The 21,567-nt window shown below is 33.7% G+C and overlaps 1 protein-coding gene across 4 annotated transcripts in view; it reads right to left on the bottom strand.

The window, feature by feature from the left end:
- The window catches only part of CSMD3 (CUB and Sushi multiple domains 3), an 831,873-nt gene that overhangs the window by 537,723 nt on the left and 272,583 nt on the right, over positions 1-21,567 (bottom strand). For all 4 annotated transcript variants that reach the window (XM_054692020.1, XM_054692021.1, XM_054692022.1 and 1 more), the window contains exon 6: positions 2,139-2,251. In XM_054692020.1, the coding sequence (XP_054547995.1) occupies positions 2,139-2,251 (113 nt within the window). The remainder of the gene's footprint in view (positions 1-2,138; positions 2,252-21,567) is intronic.

Below are 21,567 nucleotides of genomic sequence, written 5' to 3'. Positions count from 1 at the left end.
CCTTTTTCTTATTATAAAATTTTAGTTTCCATCTTCTTAGGCCACTTTATTTTCTCTGTATTTGTAGGTAAGGGTCATACTAAAAATTATTCTTTTTTAGCTCCTTGTCCTGATAAAAATAGAAATATTCACTACCCATAAAACATTTCCTATTTTATTGCAATTAACTCATTCATAAACTATTTATCAGTGCTGAAACCAGATAACCAATGCTAGAAAATCAAACTGAGTTTTGGAAGTACTATAAAAATCAATTTAAGATCAGTGAGTAGAATATCAAAAAGAACAATTAAATACACAAATCTACTGGCAGCTTTGTACCAGTCTTTTAAAACATTTTTTTTTAGTGAAGTAATATGGCACGGTAACATGTATGTTTCAGGTGTTCACCACTGAGAATCAACATATGTTTCGATGACATTATGATCACCACTGAAGGTCCAGATCTATCATCTCAAAATGCAAAATAACCCTATCTAAAGATACCTCTTTCATGAAACCAAGCTGCATAAGCAAGTGAAATAATGTTTTGCTTTTGAGGCAGGAGATCTATTTTATTCCTTCAAACTTAAGTATAAAAAGTGCTAGAATAGAATCTATCTGACTAAAAGATTATATGAATCTAGTATAAAAGATCACCAACATGAGTCAAAGATGATATAGTCTTCTAAATTTCTGCTATGCTATCTGCCTGCCTTAACTCACTCCAGAGAGGAATCAGAGCTATAAAATCAGAAGTTGGAAAATTCCACAAGGGAACGCTTTACAACATAGATAAAGAGGGTCCACAGCAATTATTTCTTTTCAATAGAAAAAAAAAACTCCTATGAATTCTGAAGTGCAAAATATCTTAGAAATTGAAATTAAAAGCTCAAAGAAATATTATACAAATTTAAAAATGACAATGGCTACAACTGTTAAGATTAAAGTTAGGATGTCCTGAAAAGTTATATTTAATAAACTATATAAAAATAAATGTTTCATTAAATTTTAAATTTAAGAATATATATTATGATGCTTAACATATTCTATTTTATTTTCTATATTCAGAAGTATTAATAAAACATACATCTTTAATAATATATTTGCATTTGCTTACATTAAAAATTAACTACATTTGAAATAGAAATTATACTTTTCTATGTGGAACTTTGTCTAAAATATTTGAAGTTGCTTCTTAGAGACTTTTTTTAGTAATGTCCAATATACTATTATGTGTCAAAATATGAAGCACATTAATCTGTTACTACTATTGTAAGAAATTTTATTGAGAGGCCAGCTATAAAGAGGTTACTAGTCTTCAAATATAAATTAATTTCTTAAATTTGTTTTTCAAAAAGCAATATGAGGTACAATACCATTTTAGGTATTAACTTCAATGATCTAATGTCACCATATTAAATTTGCAAAGTGGTTAAGACTGAACACTACTAAAAAGGAAAAGCATAAAATAAAAACAGATAAATGGAAAAATGTAATTGTGGCAATGCTCACTATTCCCTGAACAGTAGCTGATATACTGAGAATGAAATGAACTATTCAAATAAGCAGTCTGAGGATAATGTACACTAAATGCAAATATTACTGAATATTGTAGAAGCTACATTTTCATTAATATACCATAAAAATCTTGTTTGAAACAAAGTTTTTTTTTCAAGTTAGTGCATCAAATATTATGTCCCACTTATTCAAAATTATGCCTGTTCAGAAAAATGGTAGCTAATAGTGCTAACAAGGTTAATTAAAATTAGCAACAGCAATACACTGTATGTGAAAAAAATGGATTTCAATTGATGAAGAACCTATTTACAACTGCGAGTTTTCTGTGGTGTTTTGTGATACAGCTTTAGGTAGCATGTCCAATTGCTGAAGCACTCTATTAAAGCAAAATACTACATATTACCTTTTAGAGGTCATAATATTCTTTACTCTGAACACTGGGCCATAAAAATCAGCTAACCTTTATACTGTAATTTAATTGTGATCACATTATTGCCTCAGCAAGAGCATTACCATTTTTTTGCTTATTAAAATTACCATTTATAAATGCTAAAAATATTTTCTTCTAATACAAAATGCAGTGGTGTATAGCAATTAGTTTATATATCAAAAGAGGCAGAAGTATTCATTAAATATACCTTGATATGGCGCACTAAATCCACGATATCGATGATTGCTGTCTGTAACAAAATGCAGTCTGAGCCAGTTTTTGTTGCTGATAATTGGTGGTGGTATATTCATTCCAGATAACCTGAATTATAGAAGACAACAACAAAAATTTAAAAAAAAGCCTTTCAGCAGTAAACCTTTTCATTGAATTGGAATCCCCAAAAAGTGTAAACCTATACACAGTATTCATGACCTTACATTGTTAGCATTTTAAATACAAATATAACAGTGATATTATGCACAGAAAAGCTAATAGTGTAATTCCAAATACATGACATTATAATCAAGTTGCTATATTAAAAAATAAACTGCAAACTGTATGTATTTTTGACTCATCCAAATTTATTGCCCAGATAATAAACAAATTGGATGTTGAGCTAATACTGCTAGTCACTGTATTCACTATATATGCAGATATAGTATAATTACAAAATAGATTTCAAAGCAATTCATCTACTTTCCACCCAACATATATTTCAACTTTTCACACTAAACAAGAAATTTCACAATTTCACAATACTATAAATTTTCACTAATAACTTTCATTGTTATATATACTTTTATAATGCATGGGGGATCTGCTCCAAATGATAGGAAATGGATTGTATTTTGGATCTATATGGGGATTCTGGATATTTATTTAGTCTCCATATATTTATTTACAAATGTACAGTTTCAAAATCTCTTCAGTCTCTTAAAACAAGATTTTGAAACTGCCCCAGGCATTTGACTTAATTAAAAGATGAATTAACTTTCACAATCTACAATCTTTCATAGATTTCAAGTGAAGCAGTTCAATCAGATTTCATTCCTTGATGGGATGAGGTTAGATATATGGAGGTGGGATTTCATTGAAATTTAGTTATATATTATAACCGCTTAAATTTTAGCTGTATTTTATAAAGTGAAGGAAAAATATACTCAAAGGCAAGACTATTACAAAGTGAAGGGGGATTTTAGATGAAGGATTCCTAATAAATAATATATGACATAGCTTATAATTTTCTCCATCAGAGACCAAATAGACAGCTGATTATTATTATTATTGTGTGTGTGTGTGTTTGTGTGTTGGAAGCAATTCTTCTCAGTTCTTTGCAATCAGTTACATTAAGAGAATCAGTAGGAAGACCCAGATACCACAATAGCTGTCATTGTACATGCAATCAATGGTGAGGTATAAATATGATGATGAAATGACCTTCTATCCAATACCCTTCTCCCCGTTTACTCACTAAAAATCCAACTTTCCTAGGATGTTTGTGAAAAATTTATCATTTTAAGTGACTGGCCACCTGCCTGTGGCATGGAAATATTAATTCAGTTTTATTGTATCATTGTGTCCAAAGGCACAGAGAATGGGTCTGGCAACATCACTATGCCATCTAATTTTCTTGGATTGTAACATGAATAAAATTAGTCCTATTCCAGACATTCCTCATTTTTCCTCTTGCTTTGGATGCATTTTCTGTCACTTTTGTCTATCAATAAGCTATTTTCTCTTTTCATAGGGGTAACTCTTTATTGGACTAGTTGGTGTGTTGTTGTTGTTTTCAATAGCTGAATTTAGCAAAGGAAGTATGAAACTGGATCTATATAGTTTTTAAGTTCAAGTTTTAAAATTTTACTCATCACTTTCACAGTATCCAGGTTATGTTTATTTTGCTTACATTTTGTTTGGCTGGTTTGGTTCAAATAGTCAACTATGAAAAATTTAAACAAACATAAATCTGTAGATAAAATATCCATATATGTACTCTTTGTTTACTGTTTTGAAGATTGAATTGTTGTACTGCTTCCAACTTGATTAATTCAAGTATGTTGTGTTTTGAAATTAAATACCATTTAATTTTTTACAATATATTTTTTTTTATAAAAGTCAAATGTTGGTTCATGGCCTAACACCTTGGGTTTTACAGACTTTTCCTTTTAAATGCAAGGTCTTTCAACAAACCAGTGTTTGTCATCTATGTAATACTAAACATTTATAATTACTGTATAATTATAAATTATTTTAATATGTAGCATAAAACTTATTTGTTTATGATGGAATCTTAGAATTAATATTATTACTAGGGCTGAAAAGAGAAAATAACAAATAGCAATTAATTGAAAAAATTTGGATTTGGTACAATAATAGTTTCAACAAAGTAGCATATTTCATGCCAGTTTGATTTACAATTTGGTGATGTTCTCTTCCCTGACTTGACGAGCATAACTACACATTAGGGAAAAATTTAATTATTTTTGACAGGTAAACATATTTTTAAAGAAAATGACCTTACACTATTTGATTGTAATACACTGAAATATAGAGTTTGAAGAAATTTTCTTAAAGATTCAATAAATGAGAAACAATGTCATTGAAGAAAAGAGAGAAGAAAGGAGGTGAAATATTTTTTTATTTTTTTATTTTCTTTTTTTTAATTAATAAATTTTATTTTTATATTCCCCATACAATTGCAATCCCCCCATTCTGACCCCAATCCCTCCCCTCCCGCCCCCCACCCCCAAAAAAGTGTCTCTGGTTCATAGTTTTTGTTGATTTTGATTTTCACTTTCTTATAGTTATTCATTTTCCTGGTCCCTTATTTAAGTTTTCTAGATTCCTGCTATGAGTGAGACCATCCGGTATTTTTCTTTTTCTTTCTGGCTTATTTCGCTGAGCATGATCCCTTCCAGAGCCATCCATGTTGCTGCAAATTGCATGTGTTTATCTTTTTTGAATGCTGAGTAATATTCCATGGTGTATATGTACCACATCTTCTTGATCCAGTCATCTATTTTTGGGCATTTGGGCTGTTTCCAAAGCTTAGCTATTGTAAACAGTGCTGCTATAAACATAGGGGTGCAGGTGTTCTTTGGAATTGATGTTTCTGTGTTCTTTGGGTAAATACCTAGGAGTGGAATTGCTGGATCCTGTGGAAGCTCTATGTTTAGTAGGTCCAGAAATCTCCACACAGTAAAAAGGGTAACTGTCCTATTTTCCCCAAGGAAATCAAAGATACTTTCAGCAACAAAGTTGCAAATAAAATCAGCTAAATAACTACATTTTGCAACTTGAATTCACCCTCACCTTCAGGAATTGAAAAAGGTAAGACTGAGGATATCAGCACGATACTAGCAAGAGGCACAATGATGTATAAGGTGAGCGAATTATGTCAGTTTAACAGTGTGGAACTAAGAGTATATAAATTCCTGACACATCAGTTCATGAAACAGAACTGTAGGTAAGCTAGGATTCTGAGCTAGAAAGCAAGTGTACCATAGCACCCCTTACCACCAGAGAAAGAAAATACTTTCATTGGTTATAAGGGGATCACAAGAACTTTCTAGACAGTGGCCACTTAACACTGGTCATTATTTGAACACAATTTATACAATATGACATTGTTATCATGGTTTTCAGAACAACCTAGTAAATGTATCTACATATCTCTGCCCCATATTTCACATGATTTCAGGAAATCTGGGGAATGTAAGATAAAGAATAAATATCAACTAGATTCCATTAAGATAATTAATTCACAGAATTAATTCAGAGAATTAGATATTTCTTAAATCCAATGTTATCTCAGCATCAAATGACTATGGTCATTTGGAGGGAATTTTTGGGATAATTTTAGTAGAAAATCAGTGATAACACACTCTTGTTGATGTAAATATACAGTATATATATATATATATATATATATTTCACTGAGCAATTAGTATATGACAAACAATGATATTAAGGACTAGAAATTTGTCTGTAAACAAGACATAAAAGATATGTGGTCTTACAGAGTGAAAATAAAGAAGGTAAGTAAGAAGAAAATGAATACGATAATTTCAGAAGATGGCTAGTAATGTACAAAACAGCCAGAGTGGTGTGGTAACAAATGTCTAAGAATGAGGTTTCATTTATTCTGCTATATTTTCCATTTCATAATCAAGGTAGTAATAGTCATGTTATATGTCTTAAATTACTAAACTGATTTTAGGAGAATTGAATCAAAGTAAATTCTGATAATGATAAATGTCATAAATTTATAACTGACTATATTTATTTATATCCAAGAATTCAAAACATCTTTTGAATAATAAATAAATTTGAATGGGCATATTAAATTCTTAATTACATAAAATTTCATTCCAAATTCAATGCAGAAATATGGAAAATAACTCATTGTAACTTGCCATAGTTCATTTTTGTAACATTTTTTTATTTATATAATTTTCTGCACATATAAATAAATGATAAATTGCTATTTAAAATCAGATGTGACATTTTCTATTTTAGAAAGTCCATCAGAGATATGATTATGTAAAAATTTTAGAAAATTCAGTTATGTATCAGAAACTTGAGAGACCTACAGGCTCTTACCAGTAATAGCACATACAATTGAACATACACTTACCATTTAATTCAGCAATCGCACTACTAGTTATTTTCCTAAGTGAAGTGAAAATGCCCATACTAACTCTGATACAGACGCTTTAGTACTTTCATTCATAATAATCAAAAACTGACAGCAAATGTTAAAAAATGAATTTGGTATTCATATAACTATGTGCTATTTACCAATGTAAAGGCATGAAATATTGATAAATGCAACAACATAGATGAATAGCCAAAGCATTGTATGTGAAAAAATGTGTATACTACATACCCTATTCCTAGCATGCATATTGAATGTTTTTTATATTGTATTTTGAAAAAAGAAAGACTATACAGACAGTAATTGAAAATTTGGTTGGCTAGTGACAGTGGTAAGGATGGAGAAGTGACTACAAAGTGACACGCATGAGGCAAGTTTTGGAGTAGAAAAATGTTCAATATCTTCATTTGGCTATATGACTGTATGTTTACCAAAATACATAACTTGCTCCAAAAGAAGAGTGATTTTTACTGTAAATTATAGTTAGATAAACTTGACTTTAAGATTTAAACAAAATAACCTAAGATATTTGGCTTGCCTGACAGTAACATTAACAAAATAATGTATTTTTCTCCCCTTGGAAGTATTAAAAAAAAAAAGGAAAGAAGGATGGAAGATACTTTAAAAACTTTGAAAAAATATCCTCCTTATAACTAAAAGAATTAAATCTTTAATTTTTGTATACACATACAAATATGCATTCAAACTACAAATGTACTTATTTGCTTTTCTTTGCATAGTAAATAAATACTCCCATTAATTGTTCTTGATTACATTTTCAATATAGTTCCATCACAATATCTATAGCATTGCTTATAATGGCTTTTCTCATAAGCCTCTTGAATTGAAACAGACCCCAAAAGAATGGTCAAAACAGCAAATGTTTGTAAAGAAAGAAATAAACCGTAGATTAGCTAGTCATTTACCTTATTTACTTAAGCCTAATAATTTCATTTATATATTTTTACTAAAATGAATAAATGAAATAAATAGTTACGCAGATCCTAGACTTTATTTTTGTCACATCTCATGATTTATAAAAACATTGCAGTTGAAGAATATGGAAAATGTTTAATATAAATGATGAGAGTGTACTTTCACTCAAGGGATAATTAAAGTGGAATTCCTATCTTTCCCATCATTTTTACTTATTATGACCATAACTATATATAACATGTTTGAAATAACAAATTTTAAAAATCTGCACCTTCATCACTTAGAGTTCTTATTTTTACATTCCTAGAAATAAAATTTGAGTAGCTTTAGATTCAAATATTTATTCAAATATTTATTCAAGAGGACCACCAATCTATGTCTACCAACACCATCCAAATATAAACCATATTATAAGGAAAATGTGCTGAGTACTAAAGACTACTATAAAAAAGTATGTGCTGAGAGAAGACATGGCAGAAAATCTAGAGAATGCACACCTCAATTTCACTCCATTTCTTTTCCGTTTCTCTACAATCTGAAAATCACAGAAACAAATCAAAACAAAGAAACAAAAGTTTTGGAAGAGTTTTTTTAAATAGACAGAGTCCAGACTTCTCTATCTGTAGTTTGCCTCAATTCCACATTTACCTTCCCATATTGTAAATAAGTATATAAATAAATATGTAATCTATGAAACTTGTTAAATATGATTTATGGGCTATTAAAATTTTCATGAATCTTCTAATTTCTCATTTATCTACCTAAAATATTTAAGTAGACATTTCAGAAATGGAGCTACTCATAGCTTTTAGAGGTTAATATCAGCAATAATAATGTGCAATATTTATTAAGGGCTATATATTATGTGTGGCAGACTATTCCAAGAATATTCATTTTGCTTAATTCCAGCAAATAATGCTTATGTAGTATAAAATTCAATGAAGTAGAGATTTTTATTATGATGGATTGCTATGAATAATTAGATAAATATGAAAAATGTTGATACTTTATTGATTAGAAAAACATCACAATTTCTACTAGAGTCATTCTGAGGGAAGGGAGCATAAACATTTATAGTGACACAAACCAGTGTGTAGTCAACATTTACATTACCTTTCTGGTGTCTAGTAATTTAAGACTAGGATTATAATCAGTTCTTGAAAAGCCTGAGCTCACAAATACATTATCTGTAGTGTTCAATATAATTACTTTAGTGTGTAGTCAATGGTTTTTAAAGAAATATATATTGTTATTTTCTTTTTTTTTTATAGAGGCATGTTTATTTATTTATTTGTTTGTTTGTTTATTTTGTTTATACATGCACTGGGTACAGTCAGAAGCACGGGTGGGTGAGAGAATTTACCAGAGCCAGAGCGGGGAGCAGAGCAGGCAGAAGGACTGAAGTACACTGCTGAGGGGAGCAGCGGGCGGCAGGAGAGGTCTGCGCGCCATGTGGGACCCTCCTCCAGTGGCTGGGGAGCAGCTGGGGATCAAACCGGTGCCACAGAAGCCGCGGGCAGCTTTGCAACCCAGCGCTCAACTGCTGCGCCACTGGGGAGACCCTATATTGCTATTTTCATTTTCCTTTCATTTATGTTATTGTCAGGACTGGAACCTCTCAAAAAGAATATCTTATAACTATAGTGGGGGCCGGGGGCAGAAGAAGTGGGATTAGGGTCAGAAAAAGGGGGTGGCAATTGTATGGGGAATATAACCAAAATGAAAATGCATACATTATGCAAAAATGAAAAATGATATAAGAATTATATAAAATAAAAGAATTCATAAAAAAAATACCTGATACAAGAGATACTATTTTCTATGTTATTTACCTTTTTTATTTTCCTATATATGGTCAATGAATTTTCATACTTTCATTTTGTTTTATTAGCAGAGTCTGACTTTAGATTACCTCAATTCTTATACCTTTCCTTACACTGAAGACTTTGTAATATAATTATTTCCTTTGAAAAAATAACAAATATGTGGAGATTACTTTAGAGATAAGATTATGCTTTTTACTATATTTTTCATTTTAATATTAATTTATACATCACTATGCCCAAATTTCAAAATATCAGGTTACCTTTGCTTAGCATTAGGAAAAGATTAAGCAATTTATTACTCAATATACAAAATACAGCCAAACAAAAACTGAAAATAATGTTTTATGAACTTCCCAGCAAAATAAGCAAGACTTCATAGGGAGAATTTTGGGAAAATGTAATAAAGAAAATGTTTCTGTAGAGTTGTGGAAAAGGAACCAAAATGAACTGTTGTGGTGCCAAGGGTAATAGGTTTCCATATTACCCACAGTCCCTATGAGAATTGATTTTCACCATGTGAAAAATGTGGGGCACACAGAGAGCTGGTCCTGGGGCTGCTATACAGACAAAGTCAGTTCCTTCTATATCAAAACTCAAAAGGATATCACAGAGCAAGGTGGTCTGCAGCACACAAAGCAGAGCAGGGGAGATGCTTGTTGACTGGGAGCAAAAGGAAGATGCAGGAAATAAGAGTAAATAGACACAAGTTTATTGTTTAAAGAAAACAAAGATGAAAAACTGATAACAATAGAAAAATTCATAGCACAAATATGCAATATATATTTCATATTTAATGTCAAAACATTCACAAGGATAACATAAAATTAATTTTAAAAAGACAGTATTATAATAAGACCTTTTCTCCTAAACAGAAAAGCCATTCAACAAATAATTGCCAAGAGTCTTCTACGCAGGAAGCATTGGCTCTTTCATTGCAATAAAGGAGCATCATGTAACAGGTTTTAGCAAGACTAATGGCAGAAATGGTAAATCCGTGTATATGAAGTAGAGGCAAATAAAAGGACTGGGAAAAGAGTGAATGATCTAGTAAGCTTTCCTATTTCCCCTAATATTTTTACTGAAAGTAAGGTATTCTGACAAGGGGAGTGTGTACTTTCTGGCAGCTCCAGTAAGTGTGTAGCACAAGTGCCCAGAGGTACCATGGCACTTGTGCCCATAGGTTTCTTTTTCCTACGAAAAAGAAAAGGTGGTCCCCAGCTCTTGCAAGAAAAACAACTCTGGGTGTAATATAAAACTTTCCGACCCAACATACATTTGTTTCTAGATTTCCCCAGATACTGTTAAAGTCAGAAAATGACTGCTATTTCCTTTTTCTTCATGCCATTTTACCTTCTTATACTAGAATTTTAAAGCTAGTAATTGTTAATATGACAAACTAAGAAGGAGTCATTCTATATATTTCAACTCAGGTATAATTTTGTTCCTCAAGAGTTCCTTAAAACCATTTTTAAAAATAGATTGTATTTTATTTTAAAGCTGATAGTTTGTGGTATAGTGTCCTATGAAATCCTTTGAATTAGGAATGTTCACTAAATTAATGTCACAGTAGAAATATTTCATGGTATATAGCTCTATGAATATCTTTGAATAAGTAATGTTCACTAATAAATACCACAGTGAAACCAAATTTAAGCATATTATAACTATATTTTTCTTTCTATCAATTTGAGTTAAAGATAATATATGCTTACAAATTTCAATGTAGGCATTTACATTTAGGATCTTATAAATATCTGTATTTATAAGATTATGTTATATAACCAAATTTCACATAAATAATATTTAATAAAAACACAGAAAAATACATTATTTACTTCACTTTTATAAGAATGTTAAATTACCTTGTAAATGTGAATGATATATTTGCAAAAATAATTTATGCTATTAAAACATTAATTAGGAGATTGCGCCCTTTAAGTTACTGATCAATAGTTTTCATGGTCTCCACATACCTTTCTTTGGGTTTTGCCTTATTATTTTTTTTTTAAAGAGGAGAAAGAAAAGCACACACTTGTATATGTGAACTGGGAGAGTAGGGGCTAGTTTGAAAGTCAACAAAAAGAGAGGGAGAAAAAACTTATCATGCTGACCTACTGGTTTTGCTATTACAATCTGAACAGCAAATACAAATACTTAAACAGGACTAAAAGATCACAATGACAAAGAAGAAAAAGTTCAGATTAGCATAAAAACCAGTGGGAAAATGACATTTTTAATGTCCATCAATTCATCAAGAAAGGAGGTGTAGTAACCTGGCTCCTAATCCTTTCTGTGAGTTACCCTAGACAACAAAATTTTGTAGATGTTATCAAGAATCTCTCCTCCTGGAGGTTATCCTGGATTATGCAGTGGGCCCTAAATGCCATCACAAATGCCCTCATAAGAGTGAGGTGAGGATTTAGGGAGAAAGCAGTATGACCATGAAGGCAGAAATTGAATGTCTGCAACCACAAATTAGTCACAAGGACCTGGCAGAAGCAAGACATAGCTTTTCACCTGGAGCTTCCAAAGACATGCAGCCCTGCCAACATCTTGACTTCAGCCCAGTGAAATTAAAATTCACATACTAGCCTCTGTAACTGTGAGGAGACACATTTATGTTGTTTTGGGCCACAAATGTGTGCTATTTTTTTTTTTTTGCAGTAACCATAAGAAGCTAATATGAAAGTGTTCATATTAAAAAAAAAAGATATATTGGCATGATTTTTAAATGTAAATTTAGTGTTCCTAAGCCTATGAAGCATGCACACTGTTGTTAAACAATGTTACCTCAATCAAAAAAAAAAAAATACAGTGATTGAGGAGATTGAATTCATTGTTTATGTAAGTAAAGGCTATACACATATGATACAGTCTGGTAAATGACACAGAAAAGGTTTTGCTACAGAATGTTTCATATGGTGTTCAACATTACAGCTCATCCCAGTTACAGAAAACTCTCAATGGCCAAATGACACTCTTGAGAAAGGGTTTATTTTTTAATAGTAGATATAATCAGTTGTCTCTGGAAAACAGAAACAAGGATGCATCTTTAAGAACATTTTTATGCAATTTTTTTTAATTTTATTATACAAGAACTGGGGTACAGGCTAGATTCATGGGATGGTGAGAGGATTCACCAGAGACAAAGCAGGAACAGAACAGGCAGACTGATGAAATACACTGCTGAGGGGAGCAGCGGGCAAGACACGAGAGGTCTGCCACGCCATGTGGGACCCTTGCCGGCCAGCGGGATCGAACTGGTGCTGCAGAGGCGCTGGACAACCTCACAGCAGGGCGCAGCATGGGGCTCAACAGCCTGTGCCACCAGGGCAGGCCCTTATGCAATTTTAATGCAAATCAAATTCAAAATAGATATTTAAGGCATAAGATTTCTAAAGTACAGTAAGTCAAGTTTATACATCTTAGAAGATTTACATCTGAGTAATAATGTTTATATCTGGCTTGAATGCAGCATGTAATATAACATATATATGATATATGCTTTCCGTAAGATTGGTGAGAAGAAAAAGAATAATGAAACAATTAAAAGAAATCTTGTGTTATTTTGTAAATGTTTAAACCTATTAAAGATGTCCATAAATATTGCTCAAAATAAATTTGTATTCTACATTGCACATTCAGTTACCTATGGAAATAAATTATGTATAGTTGGTGACCTGATATATAAGCTTGCCAGCAGAGTTCAGAGGCAATGTATCAGAAACAAAAAGACTGCCACATCTTAAATAAGAAAATACCATTAAAGAATTAGTCAACTCAGGAAAAATCACACATGTCAAAGCACAAATAAGTTCATATCAAGTTTTATAAAACAGTGCTGAAAATTAAAGAAACATAGATAATATTGGGCCACCCTGTGGTGCAGGAGTTAAAGTCTCAGCACTATCAAGCTATTGCCAGCCACTGCAGTATAAGTTCAATCCCCAGCCAGGGAACTAACCCACACAGCGCAGCAGACCTCTCCTGTCACACCTGCTGCTCCCCTCAGCAGTGTATTTCCATAGATTTGCCTATTCTGCTCTCCACTCTGTCTCTGGTGAACCCTCTCACCCCCCCCCCCCATCATTGCCCCTGCTCCTCTGGCCTACACACCCGTTTTTATATGCATAAATAAATATTTAAAAAAGAAACATATATAATATATATATACACACATAATTGTACATGCTATCTATTTTAGCTTTTATGATCTGAGAAAACTTTTTTTGATTTAAAACCTAAGCCTAGTAATAACTGATCTCTGAATATGGCTTTCTAAGTGGAAATTCAATTTAAATAAACAAGAATGAAGTCACTTTAAATATAAAGAAGTCAACCTATCTAAACATCTCACAGATACTGAAATACTTTATATAAACTTACCCATTCTTTCTATTACATAATTTGGAATAGAATTATATATTCTCATTTCTTTAGCAACTGAAAATTCTGCAAAAGAATGAAGTGTCTAGCAATAGTGATGTAACATTGGTAGGAGAAAGGGAATGAGACAGAGGGGGAGAGAGGTTTAAAATGGGATTATTTCAAATTGGCATCATCCAATTACACTTCAACAATTTAGCAAAGATTCAGCATTAAAAGTGAAAAATGGGGCCTCCCCGGTGGCACAGTGGTTGAGCGCTGGGTTGTGAAGCTGCCTGCAACCTCTGCAGCGCCGGTTCGATCCCCAGCTGCTCCCTGGCCACCAGAGTAGGGTCCCACATGGCGCGCAGACCTCTCCTGCTGCCCGCTGCTCCCCTCAGCAGTGTACTTTGCTCCCTCTGCCTGCTCTTGTCCCCGCTCCGGCTCTGGTGAATTCTCTCACCCTCCCGCGCCCTGACTGTACCCGGTGCTTGTATAAATAAATAAATAAATATTTTTTTTAAAAAATGCACATTAAACCTTTGTTATAAAAAAAAGTGAAAAATGCCTCAACAACTTCCCCACAGTATACTTAAAATGCGGTGATTCTTTTGAAGTGAATTATTTACTATACAAATGCTGTAAATTCTAACAAATATTTTAAAAAAATATATGCTGTTGGTAATGCTGATTGCATTAACTTTTTTTTTTAAGATTTATTTTATTTATGCAAGAACTGGGGTACAGGCCAGATGCGCGGAAGGGTGAGAAGATTCACCAGACAGAGCGGGAAACAGAACAGGCAGAGGGACCGAAATACACTGCTGAGGGGAGCAGCGGGCAAGGCAGGAAAGGTCTGCTCACCACGTGGGTTGCTCCATGGCCGGCGGGGATCGAACTGGCACTACAGAGGCTGCGGACAGCTTCACAGCACTGCACTCAACTGCCTGCACCACCAGGGAAGCCCCTGATTACATTAACTTTGAAGGCTATCTCATTGTATCCACCTACTGCTTCCAGTGAGAACAGCACATAGTCTAGATGATGAATTATTGTATATCCTATTTATATTTCCAAATAAGGTAATTTTGTAAGTAAACTTAATGATCTCTTCAAAAAAATACTTTGGATATCTGGCAAAGCATATACACAAAGTTTCTCACTATATGAGAACTTTTCTATAAAAAAGTTTCATTTTAAAGAAGTGAATCAAATTTTTCTTTCCTGAAAATCTCTATTTGAAAATTCCTAAATTTTATTCTCTTTGAGTCTTCTTTAGTTCATCAACTTTACATATGAAAATAGATTCATACATAGACTTTATAAGCTGATATTTATTAGATACTACTATAGTCTTATTACACAATGTATACATATATTTGAATACTGTGAGGTTAACTTCAGTGAAAATGCTTCATCTGTGATATGACATTAAAGACTACTTTGGCTACTAAGCTATATTATAATTTCCTGAAGCTCAGGTCTTCATTTGAAATTCTTCAGAGTGCTTCTAACATGAGCACATAACAGGTGCTCAGGAAATGCCTGCTGAATTGCATTAAATGTCAACACCTAACCTTCAAGAAAAAGCCATCATTTTTCCTATCAAGGCAAAGAGCAAATGTGACAAGATGATGTCAGTAACAAACTGGAAAGAGAAAAAAATGTTTTAAGGACTTCACTTTAAACGTACTTTCACTTTTCACACAATAAATTTGGAGATCTGTTCCTATTTAATAGTAACTTTAATAGTAACTTACTTCAGTTACCTATAAGTAGGGTTTGGATATTATGATTTACAGCACATATAAATAATCTACATTGCCATGATGACAAAAGCAGATTTGGGAAGATTTACCTGAATAAACTTGGAACATATTAAAAGTAAGTATTTCAAAAATGATATAATAGGGCCTCCCCAGTGGCCCAGCGGTTGAGTGCTGGGTTGTGAAGCTGCCTGCAGCCTCTTCAGCGCCAGTTTGATTCCCGGCCGCCAGGCGAGGGTCCCACATGGCGCGCAGATCTCTCCTGCCGCCCGCTGCTCCCCTCAGCAGTGTACTTGTCACTCTGCCTGTTCTACTCTCCGCTCTGGCTCTGGTGAATTCTGTCACCCTCCCGCGCTTCTGACTGTACCCAATGCTTGTATAAATAAATAAATCTTTAAAAAAAAAAGATATAATAAAACACTACACAATATTAATTTTTATTCTCATTATATATAAAAATACTTCACTTCAGTCACACTATTTTTACTTTTATTGAGAGAACCTATAACTACTATACTGTTGTTTCCTCTGGCAATTGCTCCAGTTCTTTACTTCCTCACAAAATGACAGTTCTGGGAAGAACTCTCTTGACACATTATCTTCATTCTTTTTCTCTTCAACCATTTTCCCATGGGATTCCTTTTACTCTGTTTTACACAAATTGCTGAAGAAATGGTCAGGGCTCTTGCATTTAATAATTCTTTAGTCTGGAATACCTTCAAGTGATCTGCCTGGCTCTCTGCCTTCTCTTTCTCAAGGACAACTTTTCCATGTAAGAACAGCTGTGACTATATCAAATTAAAGACCTTCTGTACAGAAAAATAGATAGTAACCAAAACAAAGAGACACCCCATGAAATGGGAGAAAATTTCTGCACACACTGATGATAAAGGACTGATCACAAAAATCTACAAAGGAAAAAAAAAATCTACAAAGAGCTGACGAGACTCAATAAAAACAAAGTAAACAACCCAGTCAAAAATGGGCAGATCTAAAAAGAAACTTCCCCAAAGAGGAAATGCAAGTGGCCAACAGGCATGTGAAAAAATGTTCAACATCACTTATAATCAGGGAAATGCAAATCAAAACTACAATGAGATACCATCTTACATCAGTGAGAATGGCCCATATTAAAAAAAAAAAAGCAACAACAAATGTTGGTGAGGATGCGGAGAAAAAGGAACTCCCTTGCATTGCTTGTGGGAGTGCAAACTGGTCCAACCACTATGGAAAGCTGTGTGGAGATTCCTCAATCTGCCAAAGATGGAGCTTCCATATGATCCAGCAATCCCACTCCTAGGTATTTACCCAAAGGACACAGAAACATTCATTCAAAAGGGCACCTGCACCCCTATGTTTATAGCAGCACTATTTACATTAGCTAAGCTATGGAAACAACCCAAATGCCCAAAAATATATGACTGGATCAAGAAGATTTGGCACATATACACAATGGAATATTACTCAGCATCAAAAAAGATAAACTCATGCCATTTGGAGCAACATGGATGGAGCTGGAAGGGATCATGCTCAGTGAAATAGGCCAGAAAGAAAAAGAAAAAAAAAACAGATGGTCTCACTCATAGCTGTAATATAGAAAGCCTAAATAAGGGACCAGGAAAAAAGACTAATTATAATAAAGTAAAAATAAAAATCAACAAGCAACTATAAACCAGAGACACACTGGGGTGGAGGGTGGGGGGTGTTGTAGGAGAAGGGAGTAGGATCAAAACAAGGGTGGTGGGAATTGTATATGGACTATAACCAAGATGAAAATGCATACATTGTGCAAAAATGAAAAATGATATAAACATATATAAAATTTAAAAAATTAAAAAAAAACTAACCTGACCATTACATTCAAAATATTATACCATCCTGCAATGCCCATTACCTTTCTATGATTTATTTTTCTTCATAAACTTATCACCACAGGTTCTATTTTACTTATTTTCCTCAGACCAAACATTACAATAAAGATCCTATACTCAACTCCTATATCCTTTAACAAACCCATGTACCAAGAAGTCAATAAACTGAACTCAAACTTTGCCATATGTCTTTCTCATCCTAAAATTATTAAACCTCCCAGCAGCTTCAGTGCAAGTTTCCACATCTCCTTTTAGAAGCATTTCATGGGATCCTATCATTCCATAATTTAGATTTTATCCTATTCCATTAAACCATCTTCACTTAATGTAATTTGCTAGCTACTTTTCCCATTACAAAATATTTAGGTCCAGGGTCCTGAAACTTAGTTATAGTCCTCTTCAATGTGCTTTTAACCCAAGTAAGCTCACCAAGTCCCCAAACTTTAAATATCATCCATATTCTGTTGCAATTATATTCTATAATTACAATTATAAACATCCCCTTGAGTTTTAGAATTGTTTAATTTTCTTTTTTTTTAAGATTTATTTATTTATTTATTTATTTTATTTATTTATACAAGCACTGGGTACAGTCAGAAGAGCGGGAGGGTGAGATAATTCACCAGAGCCAGAGCGGGGAGCAGAGCAGGCAGAAGGACTGCAGCCAACTGCTGAGGGGAGCAGCGGGCGGCAGGAGAGGTCTGTACGCCATGTGGGACCCTCCTCTGGTGGCCGGGGAGCAGCCGGGGATCGAACCGGCGCTGCAGAGGCTGCGGGCAGCTTCGCAACCCAGCGCTCAACCGCTGTGCCACCGGGGAGGTCCGAGAATTGTTTAATTTTCTAATGTTAAATAATGTTAAGATATTTTTTTCTGCATCCCATGTATCTGCAAAAACAGATTTTAAAATAAGAATGACAACACAGCATTTGTTTTTTAAGTTTCAAGTTCAGGCAAGAACTGACAAGATAGATGACATTTATAATTATCTATATAAAGAACTATGAAGGGGATAAGGGGCCTCTATTAGGATAACAGTTTAGTAACTATGTAGTTGTATCTCTATGTTCTCCTCTTTATGCACTTCACCTCTGACGATCTAGCATGTCTTAAATCAAGAGCATAAGAAAGAGTATTTTAGGGCACACATTGTTTGCACTAAGAATGCCTATGCAGCAGAAGTCATCAATTTAGAATGCCTGTGTTGTACAAACCTATTTTAAAGACAAAAATTTACTGAACACCAGTATCAGAAAGAAAATCCTCAATGACAACAGAAACTGAGGCAGCACCATGAATGTCTCAATGTCCATGTGTAAGAGTTGCCTAGTTGGAGCCTCCCCGGTGGTGCAGCAGTTGAGTGCTGGGCTGTGAAGCTGCCTGCAGCCTCTGCAGCACCAGTTCGATCCCTGGCCGCCTGAGAGGGTCCCACATGGTGTGCAGACCTCTCCTGCTGCGCCCACTGCTCCCCTCACAGTGTGTTTCATCAGTCTGCCTGTTCTGTTCCCCACTATGGCTCTGGTGAATTCTCTCACCCGACCGTGCTTCTGACTGTACCCAGTGCATGTATAAACAAATAAATAAATCTTAAAAAAAAAAAAAAAAGAGTTGCCTAGCTTTCAACAGTATCCAATATATGCCAATTATATACTCAACAACTCCATTTGGGTTTCATATAGGATCTCAAACTCAGTAGGTCTAAATTAGATATTTTGATATTCCCTCCACAATTATAATTTCCTTCTATTCTTCACTATATCACATTAAATGGTGCCGCCACACTCCAGTTGCTCAAATATTGGAGTCATGTTTGGAATCTATTCTCTTCACTCTCAGAAATCCAATCCATTTGTAAGTATTATTCTGCTTCTAAATTGCGTTCTCACTTTGTTTTTTTTTCTTTATTACTGTTCCAATTATATGAGCTAGGTACCCTTGGTCTCATCTAGATCCTGCTCTTCTTTTGATTCTACCAAGCACTCCTACAATTTGTTACTTACCCAGGAACTGGAGTATTATTCTTCCAAACTATTTGTCACTACCATGCTTAATTTCTTACTAAACGTGAAACTCAGTTTGGACTCATCACCTTGCCTTTTAAAGACTACACATTCTGATATTTTTCTCCTCTCCTCCCTCATCTCACATGAAACAACCTGACTTTTTCTATACTCCAGCCACACGGACATTCCATTCCCCTTTGTAGAGGCAGGAAGGGCGGAGCAGGATTTCTTATTCCAGCAGACAGATGAAGGAGAAGTCCTGGAGTCCTTAGTGGTGTTTTCAGTTTTTACATTTTACCAGGTACGGGGCAGGCAGGGGTGCCGGGGGACCAGGAGGCTGGCATGCCACCTAGCCCTAAGCAAATCTTCACAATTTCTGGGCTCTGTAGTGTTCTCTCGTGGCCTCTGCTTCTCTCTCTTCTGCTTCTCTGCTAGTTCTGCGTCTTCTTATTCTCCTATGGTCTCTCTTTCGCTCTGCTGGTGTCCGTGTGATGCCGTCCTTATAAGCCCAGTCCTAGCCCAGGCATACCCACCTACCTATGCCCACACCCTACTCCAGATGCCCGCCATCAGGCATGCATTCAGGACCACAGGGATCCATCATCAATCCTAATGGTGAGAGGCAGAAAAGCCTGATAATTATTTACCCTATACCCTTAAACATGGGAAACTCTTTACCACCATAGGGCTCTTGCACTTAGCATTTAACAGACCTGGAATATCATTTCTCCAGAGAGCCCTTGGTTAACTAACCTCTCTTTTGCTACTCACTCAGTGTTTATTCCTAATGTCTGCACTGCATTATCTGATCCAAAATCCACCCACTTCAACACACTGTAATATTATCCACAATTTCTTAGATTTTTTATTTTATTTATATTATAATAAAATGTAATTAATTATATTTATTAACCCTGACTTTAGACTATTAGATCTCTGCAAGTAGAGACCCTTTATATTTTGGTTATTAGTCTATCTTAGAAGTGTAGGATAATACAGTGCCCAATTTAGACAAACTTCCAAAATTGGACTGATTAGAAATGTTGATACCAATTTATATTTAAAAACATTAGCTCTGTTGTTTCAGTCAGAAAAAGAAGAATCTCAATCAGGTGTTCTGGGAAAGCAAATGAGGATGTTTAGAATCTAAAAGTTAACAGAATATGAATTTAGAACAATTCACAAATATTTTTGGATTATAATCATGGACATATGGTTACCATAAACTGCTATTCAAATTAGAAAGCACACAATGAAGTCCCCTATGAATAATTGATTACGAATCATAAGAATTTTCAGTTACAAGGAATAACAGAAATGAAAGAAAATATTTATATAGAACAACCAACACTCAAATATTTCACAACTATGACAAAAATTATTATTTTCTTTTTTTATTCTATCACCTTCGTAATATACTTACTGACTTCAAGGCAACTATTACTTTTAGATACAATGGAAAGAACAGAACTAAGTTCTCCATGGTTGGATAAATAGGATGTGAAACTTATTTTAATAAAATACTGCATATTTTGGTTGATAAAGTAATTATCTAGATAGGCCACTTCATCAACCCATCTTAAAAATTAAAGAGAAAATGCTCTAACATTTAAAAATTTTGTATTTCTTATTACGGAATCACTAGAGAAAAATATCAGTCATTTTTACCTAGTAAGCAGAATATTTTAACAATTTGAAGAGGATAGCTTTGAACTAACTGTCCTTGATAAAACAGTCCTTTTATTTTTTGTGCAGGATGTTTTAATTAAAGCATTAAAATTCCAGAGAAAATTCATTTTATTGGGTACACAATCTTCCATTAAATAAATTTCATACTTTTACCCAGAAAAGTTTTGAAAATCATGATCTAATTTTCTTTGTGCTTATTGCTGGTTTTAATCAGTAAACTACTTCCTCTATGTACTAGCCATTTTGGAAAATCAGGTATTGTTTGTTCCATTAGAAAATGGACAGAGCTTTAAATATTTCCAACCAAATGTCTAATGAAATATCTACACAATAGATATAGATACAATTTAAATATGCTTGTAAATCATTTCATCTAAAATAATAAGATTTAGTCAATGTGTCAGTTTTCCCTTTCAAATCATTAAATAAATAATTTATATATGCATATATACATATATATGTATATATGCATATATAAAATGAACTCTTGCCATTTATGACAACATGGGTGGGAGTGGAAGGGAAT

Source organism: Talpa occidentalis, unplaced genomic scaffold, assembly GCF_014898055.3.
Source record: "Talpa occidentalis isolate TD23 unplaced genomic scaffold, MPIMG_talOcc4v2.1, whole genome shotgun sequence".
NCBI classification, from domain to species: Eukaryota; Metazoa; Chordata; class Mammalia; order Eulipotyphla; family Talpidae; genus Talpa; species Talpa occidentalis.
The sequence above is the reverse complement of the archived record's forward strand: the minus strand, read 5'-3'. Positions and strand labels throughout refer to the sequence as shown.